The 16,052-nt window shown below is 42.8% G+C and overlaps 1 protein-coding gene across 10 annotated transcripts in view; it reads left to right on the forward strand.

The window, feature by feature from the left end:
• The first annotated feature begins 555 nt into the window (after positions 1 to 555).
• The window catches only part of SPP2 (secreted phosphoprotein 2), a 39,894-nt gene continuing 24,397 nt past the window's right edge, over positions 556 to 16,052 (forward strand). For 4 of the 10 annotated variants that reach the window (XM_037850386.1, XM_037850382.1, XM_037850384.1 and 1 more), the window contains exons 1-6: positions 556 to 720; positions 819 to 943; positions 6,065 to 6,187; positions 7,657 to 7,764; positions 13,673 to 13,727; positions 14,468 to 14,518. In XM_037850386.1, the coding sequence (XP_037706314.1) occupies positions 666 to 720; positions 819 to 943; positions 6,065 to 6,187; positions 7,657 to 7,764; positions 13,673 to 13,727; positions 14,468 to 14,518 (517 nt within the window). In that variant the 5' untranslated portion in view covers positions 556 to 665. Of the gene's footprint in view, positions 721 to 818; positions 944 to 6,064; positions 6,188 to 7,656; positions 7,765 to 13,672; positions 13,728 to 14,314; positions 14,426 to 14,467; positions 14,519 to 16,052 lie in introns of those variants that run through there. The other 6 variants (XM_037850380.1, XM_037850389.1, XM_037850388.1 and 3 more) reach the window with 4 other exon arrangements.

A 16,052-nucleotide genomic window follows, 5' to 3' on the forward strand; every position in this document is an offset into this window, starting at 1 on the left:
GAGTTTGAAGAATGAGGATACAATGATTTACACTTAAACAAAACTGTATTTACTATAAAGTTAATCTTTTTTGATGTTTCCCAAACTACCTTGGGATCTTATAGTGCATGAAAATCATCAATATGTAAACACATCATTATTATCCAGGTGAAGTACAAATATGTCCAGTAGCAGAGACGATTGGTTGACAGGACGCACACATACTTGCTTGGAATGTTTAGGATCCATTCTCTTCTTTAAAGTCATACTTTCCAAAAAGATCTGAAATAACCACACATTTTTCACAAGGAGTCAACAAGAGGGAACTAAACCAGCATCAATTTAAAATTACCCATTGTTGTGCATACGATTACATCCCTCTTCCAAAAGAATAACGTTAAAATAATGAGAAATAAACAGCAACATGGAATCTCCGAGCCCCTTTTGGACCTGTTTTGAGGTTCTAAACTTCAAAAGTGGCCTCAAACTGGAACCTTTCCATAGAAAAAGCTGGACAGTAAATATTGACACCCAGATCAATTTTTTTTTCTGATTGAGCGAAGGAGAGCACAGCAGGTCACATTTGATAAGGAGAGCTACTCACAGGAGGACTTGTCAGCCCCCAACCGATTTATAGACAATCTCTCTGGCCCTGAATTAAGATAATTCATCCGAGGCTGGAGAAGATGACGAAGATATTGATCATGCTTGTTCTTGCCATGAACTGCTGGCCTTGCTCAGGTAAGGAGCTCAAGGACAGGGCCACCTTCCTGTGAAGATGCAGAGCTTCCTGGCGTGTGTTCTCTGTCTCACTGCGCCCCGTGTGCTTGTGTGTCCAGGCTTCCCTGTGTACGACTATGATCCGTCCTCCGTGCGGGAAGCCCTGGGTGCCTCCGTGGCCAAGGTGAATGCCCAGTCACTGAGCCCATACCTGTTCCGGGCATTCAGAAGCTCCGTGAGAAGAGTAAGTGCCTTAACGAAGTCTTCCCTATTCCTCTTTCCTGCCACTTTTTTGCCACTTTGTTGGATACACTTTTTATTTTTCTTAAAAAGATAATAGCTAGTTACCGCTGTCATGCTCTTTCTGGGGTGTGGGGTGGGGGTGGACAGGGGAGGGATTTAATCATAACTATTGCCAATGGGCCCTCAAAGCTTCTTCTGATGCCTGATTCTTCTTCTGGACTCCTCCTTCTAGCTGCATCTCCTATGTCTAGACACTGCATCCTGCTTGCGTATCCAAAGTGCTCATGGTTCCTTCTGGGGTGTTTTATTAAGAACTACCCATTTACTGGAAATGAGCCCCCTTTCTAATTTAGCAGTGCTGCTCCTAATATATTCCAGCTTTTAGCCAAAGCAGCCCACATTCTTCATCTATTTGGTAACATTGTTTCCTGTTAGCCGTGGGAAATAGGCAAAGACGAATTTTCTAAGGCTTCCAATGACTGAATCTGTGATAGACAAGGAAAGAAATGTCCTTCAAAGGAAATGAGAAACAGGGACAGCAAGCTGTCGCCCTCCCTCCTGCTCCCCGGGTGATTTTGCCAGCCTAGTTATCTTCTTAATGAGGCTCTTTTGGAAGGTAGGAACAGAAGGACCCTCAAGCTAGTTTAGGTTAAGGTGGGATTGGGAGAGATTACATCAAGTCACAGGCTTAGGACTGAAAACCGCTGTGCAGCCAGGCCTCCTGGGAGCCGGGGTGGAGGCCTAGCCAGCGACCCAGGCAGATGCTGCTCCCCTGCTGAGGCCAGCGGGCCACGTTCTTTCTCTCTGCCTACCTGCTGGCCTCTCCTGTCCCTCCTTCTTAGTTTGCCGTTAGCTTGTTCATACTCCCACCTTGAAGAGCTCAGGGCTCATGGTTTCTTGTCCCCAATTTCCAAATACATTTTCATCTTGAGCCTTCTTCTTCATAAACAGGCTCAGTTTCTCATTTCCAGATCCCCAGGATATTAATCTAATTGCCCCAGTTGTGTTTTCCAATTAGGCCATAGGTGTTTAAGGCAACGGGCTATCCTTCAGTTAGATGCCGTGAACCAGGCGATGGTGGCCAGGGTGGGGTCACTGGGTCTGGGCATCGGAGCATGGAGGCACCGCATGACACGTACGGCCAGATGCTCAGCCCAGGGTTGACTTCCTTCCGAAAGGGCACTGGGCCGGGATGAAGAAAGCCCTTCCTTGCACCCTGGTTGCTTTGGTTTCCACCTTTTGCATTTAAGGAAATCCTCTTGGGGTGCGGTGGACTTGATGCACTCTTGCTCAGTTTGCAGATGAACGGCTTAGATTTACCTGTAATTTAGTGATTGCTCACTACCTGCAGAGAAGAGTAAGCACTTAATTCAATGGACGAGAGCATGAGAACAGTTACTGAGACCATGGAAACCTGGCCGGTGGAGACGAGCCAGTGAGGGGCACAGCCACGGAGGGCATAGCCTGTGGGCCATCTCGGGATCGTCACAGAGACCTGTGTCCAGATGCACGTGCAACCACTTATATGTGCATGTGCATGTGTGTGTGTGTGTGTGTGATCCTTAATGGGTACGTAAGTGAAAGATGCTTCTCCACTTCTCGTGCTCTGCTCTTCCACCCGGAAGTCGGCCTGTTCTTACCTCTCCCAACCATTTCCGATTGTTCAAATTAACCGGTCAAGCTACATGGACTGGTGGCTCCACCAGGGACCCTTTTCTGTGTCCCATCAGAGAGGAGACTCTCCTTCCTTTTACTGTATTGTCATTAGTATCTTTCCTCTTGGGAAGGCTAAACATGTTTCACATGTTGCTTTATGTTGTACTTGTTGGCCTTCTCTTCTACAAACACAGGTGGCCCTGAGTGTACCAGCTCTTGCCATTCTAGTAGACATGGGAGATATGCTAGGAGGAAAATCCTCGGGAGAGAGATGAGTGGACAGCTCACTGGAACCAAGGGTCCAAACAATTCACAAAGGAAGAAATACAGATGATTGGGAAACATTTGTGGGGAAAATCACCCCCTCAAAAGCTGAAAAAGTCAGAATTAAAGTGCAAAAGGAATCTCAAGCATTGCTGCTAGAGAGAGCAAACATTGGTAAAAAATTATCTTTGGAAAGCAATGTGGAAACATAGTTGGCATGTTCATAGCCTTTGATCTCATAGTTTCACTTCTAGGAATATGTGCAAAGGAAATAAGTGATTGAGTCATGTTTATATTTGTGGGGGTGTTTAGGGAAGGGGGGTTCGGATTCTGGCTTTATCGCTGAGTTTGCTTAATAAGACCAGGAGTTCTGGGCCCTGGCTGCACATCAGCCTCACTGGGGAGCTCTCCGTACCCCTGATGTCCGGGAGGGATGGTGGACTAATTAAGCTGGAAGCCCTGTGGGTGGGGCGCCTGCATCTCTCAGTGCTCTCCTGGTGATTCTCGGGGGCAGTCGTTCGGCCTTGAGAACTGCTCGGTTTTGCCAGCAGTCCTGGATCAAACACTCTTGCAATTGTTATTGCAAACTGCTTACCTCTTGGGACTCGAAGTCTAAGAAAGGGTGGGGAAGGGTGAGGCAACGTGACTTCAGCAAGGGTGGTTTCCTTGCTCCGACTGTGATACTAGCTTTGCTCAGATCCTTTCCTCGGTGGACACAAGGAGAAAAGAAAGGCTGACAGGCCTGGTGCTGGGGTGAGGAAGTGACGGGAGAGCAGTTGGCTGCTCTCGGAGGCTCAGATCAGATGGAGGAGAGAAAGAGAGAAAGGGAGAGAGAGAAAGGGAGAAAGAGAGAGGGAGAGAGTGACACCGAGCAAAAGCAGTGGGTCTTCTGCCCGATGTGCATAACAGCCAATCTATGACACCGGGTTTCAAGGAGAGAAAGAGTTTATTTCTGGGCGCGAAACGGGAAATCATATGGCCTATCAGCCTAAAATCCTGCCTCCCTGCCCTGCAGTCACTCTGATAGTTTTGTAGGATCAAAATATGGACAGGTTTTAGGAGAATGAGTACAATGACTCAAGATGAGAAGGTTAGAGATAATTTGGAATTGGGGTGGGTTAGTTCTGGGCTGACCCAAGGCCCTTTCTTAATAAACATTCGGGGCTGTCTCTAGTGATCATAAGACTCTAAAGTTGAAAAACAGGATAAAGGGGTGTAAGTGAGGGTCAGTCACAAGGTTTTTGCAATCAAAAGATAAAGGCTATATAGTTATACTATCATTATCATTATCAGAGATGAAGGCAGCTGGATTATAGTTCAGTAATTTCAGGTATTTTCCTCTGGCTATTCTAATATACTAGAAAGTAAAAAGAAATATCTATCTAATGATGCAGCAATGATAATCATTTCCTAAATCCTAACTTCTCCATCACAGGAGGGGAGGGAACAGAGAGTCAGAGAGAGAGGAAGAAAAAGAGAGGAAGGGAGGAAGAGAAAGACAGGAGAGGCGAGAGAAGGAGGGAGAGAAAGAGAAAAAGAACACAAATAAATGAAGATCATTCCAGAGAGCAGAGAGCACTGTGGAGAAATAAAAGAAGTTGTTGGATGGGTGGGCCTGGTGGGGCTGGGGCTTGGTCAGAAGGGTTGACAAGGAAGTGTCCCCTGAGGCTCTGACACCTGAGCACAAGCAAGAAATCGGAGTCCTGGGGAGACCCGGAGTGGGGGAAGGGCTCCGGGCAGGGCCAGTGGGAGAGTCTGGCTCCAGTCCAGGGTGCAGGTGCAGGGGAGAGAAGGGGGTGGGGGGGGGAGTGGCCACTGTTGGGACATGACTAGACCTTGATTCTGAGGGGTTTGGGGTCTGTTTTAAGGGCAGGGGGAAGCCCCTGGGAGTTTAAACAAGGAGAGGGCATGAAGACCCTTTTAGCTGCAGTGTGGCTCGGGAGCAGGGGAGGAAGTGGGGACAGATGGCTGGGTGGTGACTGAGTCTCCCTTGGGGGCAGAAAGGTGGGGAGGGGCTGGATTCTGGGCATGATTGGAGGGAAAGCTGTGGATGGGTTGGGATCCTTTTTGTGTCCATACCCATTTTTGGCCATTTTGACCTTTTACCTTCTTTGTATTTTTTTGCTTTTTTCCTTCTAAATTATTTTTAGCCAGCTATTCCTGATCTTTACTTTTTGTGTTCTCAATACTTTGCAACAACCTAAATGTCCAAAAATAAGGGATTAACCAGAAAAACCTAAATGATCACCAAAAGGAATTGCCATGGTTCTTTCATTTGAAAGAAAAAATTAAATATGCTTGTTAGAAAATGTCAGAAAATATAAGAAGAAAGAGAAAACTCTGAATAACGGACATTACCCAGCCACAGAGGCCGGACTTGCCCCTGCCCCAGGACGTGGGCTCTGGTTTCCTCTCACACGATGGGTTCCTTCCCATCTTCACATCTCAGCTTCGATTCCCTCCCTTGGCGAGGATTTTCCTAACACCAGATCTAAAGGAGATGCTGCTTCCCCCACACCCCATCACCATGTTTGCTTGTCTTGTCCTTCGTAAGGTCGTAACTATCTGGAATCCTCCTGTGTATTTTTTGTTAATGTATTTACTGCCTGGATGCCCACACTGCCTGGTGTTTTCCTGGCTCTACCTCCAGTGCTGGACACGCAAGGGGCACTCAGTAAGTCAGAGGTTTCTGTGTCATCAGAATGTCGCAGATTCATCAGGAAGCTTGGAATGTTCCTCCAAGATCAGAACTTGCTGGAAGGGGGTAGAAAATCATGTAAAGAAAATCATGTCAAGATCAGAACTGATCAATCAGAAAGCAGGGACTGGGTCACATTTTACACCAGAGTTGTACCTGTCATTTACTTACTTATTTCAGGAATTATTATGAAATTATGGGTTCTTCTTAGAGGCAAGTGACATTTAAACACATGTAAATGTGAATCATTGGAAACAGGACTTGTTTTGGTGTTTGGATTAAATTCTAATTCCAGTTTTGTCAGTATTGTATGACTTTGGTAAATCCCTTTTACCTATTTCATCAGTAGGATGAGGGCATTGAACTAGGTGTTTGCTAAGATAATTTCTACCTTAAATGGTGGATGATTCTGCAAATGTTTTCTCCTTGTGCAGGGAGAAACGTTTCTAGCATTGTAAACAGCAGAACTCACCTATTGCAAACTTACACTTTATGTTTTGAAAGATCAACGTCTTGGATGATGATACCTTGAGCATGGATTTAGAATTCAGCATTCGAGAAACTACTTGCAGGAGAGATTCGGAACAAGATCCTTCTACCTGTGATTTCCAGAGGGGTTACTTCGTGGTAAGTGTGGCGGGAAAGTCTACGTTCCCAGATACTAGTGTAAGGAAGGGCTGACTTCCCCTGTGGCCAGCTGTGATCCGGGAGCCTGGCCAGGAGCTGGGCCGCTGCCTAACAGCACCGACGCCGTGTGCCCCGGGAAGGTGGAAGTGGGATTAAGGGTTAAGGGACTAACTTGAAAAATCTACACGATCACCAAAAGGAATTGCCATGGTTCTTTCATCTGAAAGAAAAAACAAAATATGCTCATTAGCAAATGTCAGAAAATACAAGAAGAAAGAGAAAACCCTTAATAACCCCATCACTTAGCCAGAGCAGCCAGACTTGCTCCTGCCCTAGATGTTGGCTCTACTTTCCTCTCACACCATGGGCTCTTTCCCGTCTTTTCAAGTCTCAGCTTTGATTCCTGGAGTCTGTGGTCCTGACCGATCGTGGCAAAGTTTGACTCCTCATTTCCTCAGTTTCCCCTCTTTAAAATGGGGATAATGGTGATTCCAGGCAAAATGTATACAGAGAGGCCAACACCAAAGAGAAAGCTCAGAAACATGTCACATGCCATTATAAATGACCCTAAAACACCAGCTGTGTCCCTGGTCCATGTTCTGTTATTTTGTAGTTGACTGTTACAAAGTGTTCATTGTTGCATCCCCAGAACATGCTAAGACCAGGGGCTTAATATCCTCTCGGACAGCGCCTTTTAGGGTCTGTGTGGTTTGGACAAACAGAGCTGTGTGATAGAGCAGCTGGATGATCACTCAGGCACAGGTAAGCAAGACTTCAGTGACAAAACTGGAACTGGAATTTAGGTGTCCAAACGCCAAAGCAAGTATTGTTTCTAATGATCCACATTTATATGTGTTTAAGTGTCATTTTCCTGCGGGGCTCAGTCAGCACCCATGGGCAGGAGAGCTGTCTGAACATGGCAATGCCATCAATCCAATATTGTTTTCCAAAGTGTTTACATTCAGATGCCTGAATTCTGTGGTTTTGCTACTTTACTGGTTTAATTGTCATAAGGTCATCACAGTGATATGAATTCTGAAAAGGTGATTCTTTATTTTTGTTATTTGTTTCATGAAACTTTTCACTGTGACTCTGGACCCAAACAAAAGTGTCACAAACATCTATTACAAATGACATCAGAGGGCAAAGGGGAAGAAAGCAAAATCCTCAGGGGCTCTTACTGTTTCTTTTGGGAAATGATTCAAGGAAGCCCACTTAGTGCTTGTGAAGAGAATGTTTGTCTTCCCCAGACACTTGAAATGCACTAAATGCTGAAGAGATATTTAAATATTTCATGTGTTTCTGCTTAGCTCTTGAGAAATTTTCATTCTGGAAAAACCAAGTCCCTGTAAATTTTTCCTGTCTGTACCATTTTTTCCCCAAGCCCTCCAGTGTTGCTTGATTTCTTGGGAAGATCTTAAGCCTTTCTATGAGCTGCTGAAGGGACAACTCTGCTTTGTCTCCTGCAGCCGACAGCCGTCTGCAGAAGCACGGTGCAGGTGTCCGCCGACCAGGTGCAGGATGTGTGGGTTCGCTGCGGCTGGCCCTCCAGCTCCGAGTCTAGCAGCAGCGAAGAGGTAGGACTGGGGTTTCCTCTCAGACGGCAGCTTTAGGGTCCAGAAGGGTTTGGAAAAGCAGGGTAGTGTGACAGAGCAGCTGGTCGATCATGCGGGCGTGGGCAAGCTGAGCTCTGCCTCCTCAGCTGGGTTCTCCACTCCTCTACAATCTCTGTTCTAGTTTGCTAATGCTGCAGAATGCAAAACACCAGAGATGGATAGGCTTTTATAAAACGGGGGTTTATTTCGCTACACAGTTACAGTCTTAAGGCCACAAAACGTCCAAGGTAACACATCAGCAATCGGGTACCTTGACCGGAGGACGGCCAGTGGTGTCTGGAAAACCTCTGCTAGCTAGGAAGGCAGCTGGCGTCTGCTCCAAAGCTCCGGCTTCAAAACGGCTTTCTCCCAGGACGTTCCTCTCCAGCAAGCTTGCTCCTCCTCAAAACATCACTCACAGCTGCACTCCGTTCCCTCTCTTTGAGTCAGCTCATTTATATGGCTCCACTGATCAAGGCCCACCCCAAATGGGCGGGGCCACACCTCCATGGGAACATCTCATCAGAGTCATCACCCACAGCTGGGTGGGGCACACTCCAAGCAAATCCAACCAGCACCAAAACGTCTGCCCCACACAAGACCACAAAGATAATGGCATTTGGGGGACACAATACACTTAAACCAGCACAATCTCCTTCTCACAGGACCCACTTCTTCCAGCCTGTTCCCCTGCTTGCTCTCTCTCCCACTTTGGGACAGGAGCTTGAAGGAAAAATTAGCAAATCTTCAAAGCTTTGGATCTCACTCTGTGGCTCACAGGCGCTGTGGGTCGGTGGAATGAAGCCGGGCGTGTTTGAGGAGCAGTGTTCAAACTATTTACCTGCTCTGCGTCTAGGTCAGGGCATTTAAGCTTCATGATCAGCAGCTCCTTCACGTGTTAAATGGGAGTAACAGAGACACGTTAGAGGTTGTTGAGAGAATTAACTTGGTGGTCGTGAAAGCTCTGCCCCAGCATCTGGTACTCAGTAGATGCTCAGTGATGCCAAGCACCCCCTTTCCCTCAACCGCATGGGAAGGGATCACACTGTGAAATGAACATTGTATAAACTTCCTACTTGAAATTATATTATCTATCAATTTGTCTTTTTTGGACTTCATTCCTCATTAGATTGGGGACAGGGGATGTTTTGATTTGATCAGTGTAGGACAATGTTTGACACAATATAGTTCTTCAAAAATTATTTGTAGAACAAATGAAAGAAAAAGAAACGGGGGAAAAAATGCTTAAGAATATGAAATGAGGAGAAAATCTCTTCACTCCTCCCTAGAGATAACTGTTACATCATTTGCTTGTTCATAACAGGCTAATCTAATATTCTTCATAGTATTTAAAAATGTTTCTACTGTTCTATAGTTGAATCTGTCCAGCAATATCTTTCTGTGCTCTTTATAGTTTCCTTCCAACTTTTGAGATTTAATTCTGTAGTGAAAATAACATTCAAAGAGTATAAATTTCAACTTCAAGAAATAGACATAAAAAATGTCCCCATAATATGACCATATCCACATCTTTTTTTTTTTGGTATGAAAGTCCATTTTAGCATTAAGAAGCAATGAAACTAATGTACTGAGGAGCTCCCGCTACAGGGGATGGTGCAGAAGGGATGTTGCACAGTTTTATTAGGTGCTTCTCCACAGAAATTTCAGTTAGCACAGTTCTATGGATCATATTTTCACACTGGCAGCTTTTGAGGGTTGATTCCCAGGTGGTCCTCAAGCTTATCACAGAGCCATAATTTAAGGTTCCTCTTCTTTTGGAGCTAGGGCAAGTATCAAGAGCTTGCTTTTCTAGACCTCATTAAATTATCTAGGAAGTCAGGGATATACCACAGAAAATAAATGCACACACACACACACACACACTCATGGCCCAACTAATGCAAAAATGATAAGGACAAGCATATCATTTCACAAGTATTTTATCAGTATTGGTTTTGTGGTTGATATTGAAAGAGCTAGGGACACAGCAGGGAGCAAGAAAAGTCGAGTCCCAGCTCCTGTGGCGTGGGCTGGTCTAGAGTGAAGGCGTTCATTCAACAAGAGTTATCCTGACTACAGGCAAGCACTGGGGAGCATACTGTGAGGGAACTGAATATCATGTGGAGGTCAGGGAGGGCTTCCTGGAGGAAGTGGCATTCAAACTGAGAGCTGGAGGGGGGGTGGAAGTAAGGACAAAGGAGACAGGGTGTGGTAGGGGCGGAGGAGAGGAAAAGATATTTCAAGTGCAGGAGGAATCATGTAGGGATGCCCTGAGGTACAGAAGTAGCTGGGGATTGAAATGGACAGAAATCCATTGTGACTGGAGTGAGCAAAATCTGGGTGAGAGAGGCCCAAGGTGGGGCAGGAGAGGAACAAAGTCCAGGTCAAGAGACACCTTATGGGTTGGTCAAAGATGGCAACAGGGTAAGTAAAGGGATTTGAGTAGGAGGGGGGTGACACGATCAGATGAAGAATAGTTTGGAACAAGAAGTAGATGAGGGACCCTAGGAGGCTGGCAGAACAGATGAAAGAGGGTGAGAGAAGGTGAGAGAGTGTTCTAGGATTTAACAGGAAATGTGGAGCAAAATGGATTCTTGTTGATTCTTTTACCTTTAATACAATTGAAATTAATATAATGGATGGTCACCTAATTTAGCCCCTCTTCCATCTTTGATTTGGGAGGTTGATCCTGATCTTTCCCCCAACCCCCAAGTCTGGTACAACTTTCTGCTAATTGCATAGTGAGCACCACTTCACTTTTCTCCTAGTCCCAAGTTTTGTAAGAAGACTCGGACATTGAATTAGCCCTTGGAACAAATGAGATTTTAAAATAAACTCCCTGTGATACCTATCAAAAGTGGTGGGTTCTTTGCCTGATGCACTCGAATGACGAATGACCAATTCCTGAGAAACTGGTGATTCAAAGAGAGAAAGAGTTTATTGCTAGGCATGAAACAGGAGATCAAATGGCCTATTGCCATAAAAATCTGTCTCCCCAAACTGCAGTAATTCTGTTAGTTTTATAGTATCAACAGATGGCTAGGTTTCAGGATAATGAGCACAATGGCTCTAGATGATGTAATTAGAGGTGATCTAATTATTGAGCACGTGCAGATTGATTACATGCTTAGTCACAGAATGTATGTAAGAAAATGGCGGCCTTAATATGATGATGGGCGTGATTTTTAGTATTGTAATGAGGTACAGATCACTTATAGGTTAAAGTTTAAGCTACTGCACATGTTAGGCGGGGCCCTTTTGTTTAGATCCAGCTCCATTTATCAAGATAGCCTTGGACTTGGGGTGGGTTATTCTGGACCGACCCAAGACCCTTCATTAATAAACATGAGGGTCTGTCTTTAATGATCATGGGACTAAGTCGAAAAACTGGATAAAATGGGTACAAATGAGAGTCACAAGGTTTTTACAATCACAAGGGCACAAGATAAAGGCTCTGCAATCATTATCAGACATCAGGGCTGCTGAATTGCAGTTCAGAGATTTCCGGTATTTCCCTCTGCCTTCTCTAATACACCAGGAAGTAAAAACAAATATCTGTATAATGATTCAGTAATCACAATCATCCCCTAAATCTTAACTTCTTGGTTACACCTGGTTGCTTGTCCTTGTAGGTTAGAAAATCATAAAGAATTGAGTAAGGAAAAAGAGAATTGTCCATATTAAGAACTCTGTAATTCAAAAGAAAAAGAAAAAAAGTATTTTGAGATTCGAAGTAACTCCTGGACATTCTAAAATGGATTTCTTACATGAAAGAGAAAAAAAAAAAAAATCAGAAAACAGCTGTTAACTATTCTCAGTGAAATAAATGGTGCAATTAGCCACGTGAAAGGGAATAGACTAGGGGGAGTTTAGTAATTGAACAAATAATGCATTGTTAGAAGCAGAAAATAGAAGAAATAAAACTGGAAAAAAAGAGTGATGAAAATAAAAATCACTTGAAAACCACGTATAGAATACAGAAGAATTTCCAGATAAAGGAATGAACGTAAAGAAAGATGGCAGTCTTGGGAAACAAGGCCAAAAGTCAAAATTATGACTACTGAGGATTCAAATCAGAACAAATGGTATTGGTAATTGTTTCTATTTATTTATTTTTTAATTTTGGAAGAGAAATATGAAGAAGATGAAAGGTTTCTATATGGCACATAAGAACTCATTTAACCAGGAAATGGAGCAATTGCCACCAAGAATGCTATGCTAAGACCTGTAGGTTGATGCTCTCCCTTACTTTTCTTAACTTCCCATGGATGAACTGGACTTTTGACAAATCATTCTGTTTGGAGTGGATGGGATGAGGGTGGCTAGGATTTTAGGCAAGAGAGCCAATACAGTCCAAAAAGAGAGAAACTGAGGAAGGATAACTGAACAGGTATTCTGAGCTTGGGGGAGGAGAGGTGTCAGTACTTAATTTATTTACTGTCTTTAAGTATGTGACTTGCCTTTTTTATAACTGTTTATCAGCCAGGACTTTTGTGGTTTCAAAAGATAGAAATCCAACTCGAACTTGCCTAAACCAGAGAAGGGTAATTTACTGAATCACATTCCCAGCAAGGAAAGGGAGGAGCTGACCCGATGGATAACTCAATTCAGGGACCTTCAATGTTTCTGTGCCACATTCATTCTCATTTGCTGCTCCAGATTCATGTTTCCTACTAGAGTTTAGAAGGAAAAAAAGAGTCTTTCCCTGTAGCTCCAGTTAGAGAAATCTCTTGGTATTAGTCTGATTGGCCCTGGCTTAGGTCATATACATCCTCTTTCTAATTTTTTAAATAAAAGCTTTATTGGGGCATAATTCACATGCTGTACAATTTACTCTTTTAAAATGAACAGTTCACTGGTTTTTGGTATAATTCACTGAGCTGTGCAATGCCATTACTATCTAAGTTTAGAACATTTTCATTATTTCATAAAGAAAGAAGTATTCTTTGTATATTCAGGATATAAGTCCCTCATCAGAAATGGGAATTGCAAATATTTTCTCCCAGTCTGTGAGTTTTCTTTTCACTTTGTGCCCTTTCAAGCAAAAAAATTTTTTACAAAGTCTAATTTATCCATTTTTTTCTTTTGTTGTTTGTGCTTTCGGTATCATACCTAAGAAACCGTTGCCTATTCCAAGGTTAGGAAGATTTAATCTCAGGTTTTTCTCCAGGAAGACTTAATATCATGTTTTCTCCTATGATTTTTATATTTTAAAGTTTTGACATTTACCTTTAGGTCTGCGATTTATTTTGAATTAATGTTTTGTATATGGTATGAGGTAGGTGTCCAAGTTCATTGTTTTGCATGTGGAAACCCAGTTGTCCCAGGACCTCATTGATTGTCCTGGCATGTGTCCCCTACTGGACCAATCACCGTGATGGGGCAGGAGACTAACTGTGACAGTTGACGATGGAGAGGGCAGCAGGTGGTAGGCCAGACTCCAGGTAGTAAGCAGCCAGCCTATTTGGTGAAATTGCATAGATATTTAGTGACTTCAAGGTTACTTGTGCACATCTTTTTCTTAACTGAACACATTATGGACAATTCACAGAACCCTCCAAACTCTGACCTATTCTCAGTTTATTTGCAAGTCCATAGAACAAGGCTCTGTCCTTCTGACCCACTGCAACATCTGGGTGTACATTCTGGATCTAGTGGAAAGCTTTTAGTCCATTTCAAATTTATATGGCCAGTTCTTCCCCACCTGCTTTAAGCAGCATGCATATTTGATGCCATGTTCAATGTAATAGAGAGTAATGTATTGCCTTGTTTCATTAAAAATGCATTATGTAATATATAAAAATCCTCCAGATAATATTTATGTTTTACAGTATCTTTCCTTTTTCTTTCTTTCATGTGTTGATACGTATGGATGCCTAAATTTATTCAGATGATTTTTGGAGACATTTTGGGATCCTATAAATGGAGAAACAATGATCAACTAGGTAAGTTGAAAGCTGTTTTCTTTATTTTTGAAAGTTTCATATTGCTGCTTTTTGTTAGTGAGGGTATTTACAACTAGAAATATTTATATAACCTCTGAACAATTACAGTAATCACAGAAAATATACATTTTTTTTAGCTTTTGCTCCTTTTTTAACAGTAGGCAATAAAGATACAACTATTTATTTAGATATCCCTTTATATTTATAAAGAGTTTTTCCATCATGATTCCATTGTGGCCCAGCATCTCCATCAAATTGTCAAGGCAGATGTTGGTTTCACCCATAAGATGGTCCCATGACTTGCGTGTGCTTGTTCAGTCCTGGGTGCACTACCTAAGTCACAGGGCCCAGGTTTACAATAATGTTAGCTGGGAGGAATGTGACTAAAACTCATGTGATGGATTTGGGCTGAACGCTGTATCTTCCAAACATTGACTAGAGCTGACAATCCCATTAGCCTCCGGGTGGGGGACGCGAGGCTTTCCTTAATTTCTTCTTGTATGGCCTTTTCATCTAGGTGGGATTGGGTTAATGTTCTATGGCTTAGGAGTCTTTTTTTTTTTTTTTTTTTTTTTAATGATCCTGAGGCTCTTTCCTATTGGTGTGATGGAGGCAACACTCTTCTGTGGCCTTCCCTATTTCCTTATTTAAGAGGATATTTGTGGCATCAATAATAAAATCACAGAACATTCTGGAAATGGGAGAAGAGGTCTTGTCTTATGATTGTCCCTGTGTTGTAGATCTCATTCCTGATGAACTCAGAAATGGACAATTTTATGAGAGTTCATCTGGTAAGTGATTCTGTTATCTTCTGTAGGACATCAACACACCTTTTTCTGATCAGTGTGGACTCTGCCAAAGCCATTTCATAAGAGTTAAACCCCTGAAATACAGAATATTTTAAGTGAAAATGAAAGGAATGGTACTGCATAAACTTGCTTTGCAAATCATTAAAAAGTTAACCTTGAGTCATTAACACATTTAGAAGTTACCAGGAATCAAAATGTCAAATCTGGCTCGTGAAATCAGCATTGACCTTTTTTCCTACCCCTGTCTGGAGCATTTTCTGAGTAGTCCAAACTCTTTTGATCTCATTGCCCTCCACCCTCAACTATCCTTCCAGGTAAGAGGATGAAACTAATGGTTATTTAGCTCCTTCCTTGTGCATCTCTATTTTCTCATTTAATCATCATGATAACTGTAAACTAGGTATATAACCTGCTCATATAGACGAAGAAATGGGCAAAAACTCAAGACATTAGCAGGCATATTCTTACTCTGTACTAATTGCTTAATACAATTATGCTTCTTTCCATTTTTTCAGGTGTACAAACTGAGGCTTAGTTAATTAGTTTCTGTTACTTATCTAAGGCTACACAGCTAATGTAGGACTTTGATCTAATCACTGAATGGCAGTGATAGGACTTTGAAACACAACTCTCAGATCCTAAAGGCTGTGCCTTTCCCACACTGCATTCCAGAAGAATTGTGAAATTCATCCTATGTTTAGAGTTCCCTGTTAAAATGAGTAACAAAGATATTAATATTTCATTGAGCTCAATGTCTCATTCTCATTTGGCATACTCCAATTTATTTGAAGAGCTAAGGTTTACACTCTGGGGCTTAATAAAAGAAATGCTTAAGTTTTATATCTCTTCTAAGTAGTTACCTCGGGGGACTACACAGTTATTCTAACTGTAACTACTGCTGAAAACATTTTTTGAACTCTGCTTTTGGAATTGCCTTCAGAATCTGCAGACCATTGTTTGGAATCACTTCAGTGGTAGCAAACATTTGCCTTTGGATTTGATTTTGGAAATGGCCAGAAACCATTTAGAAATAAATCTGGTGAATCAAATGAATAATCAACTTGGGTGTATTAGTTAACTACTGCTGTGTATCAAACTACTCAAACACATCACGGCTTAAAACAGCAAACATTTATTATCACAGTTTCTGAGGGTCAGGATTCTAGGAGCACTTTAGCTGAGTGGTTTTGGTTCAGGTTCTGCAGCAAAGTTGCCATCAAGCTGTCAAACAGGGTTGGATCTCATCTGAAAGCTCGACTGAGCTGAAAATCCACCTCCAAGGTCACTGGTTGCTGCCGGGCCTCGGTCCTTCATGGACTGTTAGACTGAGGGCTTGTTTCTCTCCATGTTGTCCAAATGTCCTCTTCCCCCAGAGCAAGAGAGAAAGAGAGGCTGAGCAAGCAAGAGAGCACTGAAGACAGAAGGCATGGTCTTTTGTAACTTAATATCAGAAGTGATAAGTGATCACTTCTGCCATATTTTATTGATCACACCGAGCAACTGTCCAAAGGTCATG

Source organism: Choloepus didactylus, chromosome 9 (genome assembly GCF_015220235.1).
Source record: "Choloepus didactylus isolate mChoDid1 chromosome 9, mChoDid1.pri, whole genome shotgun sequence".
NCBI classification, from domain to species: domain Eukaryota; kingdom Metazoa; phylum Chordata; class Mammalia; order Pilosa; family Megalonychidae; genus Choloepus; species Choloepus didactylus.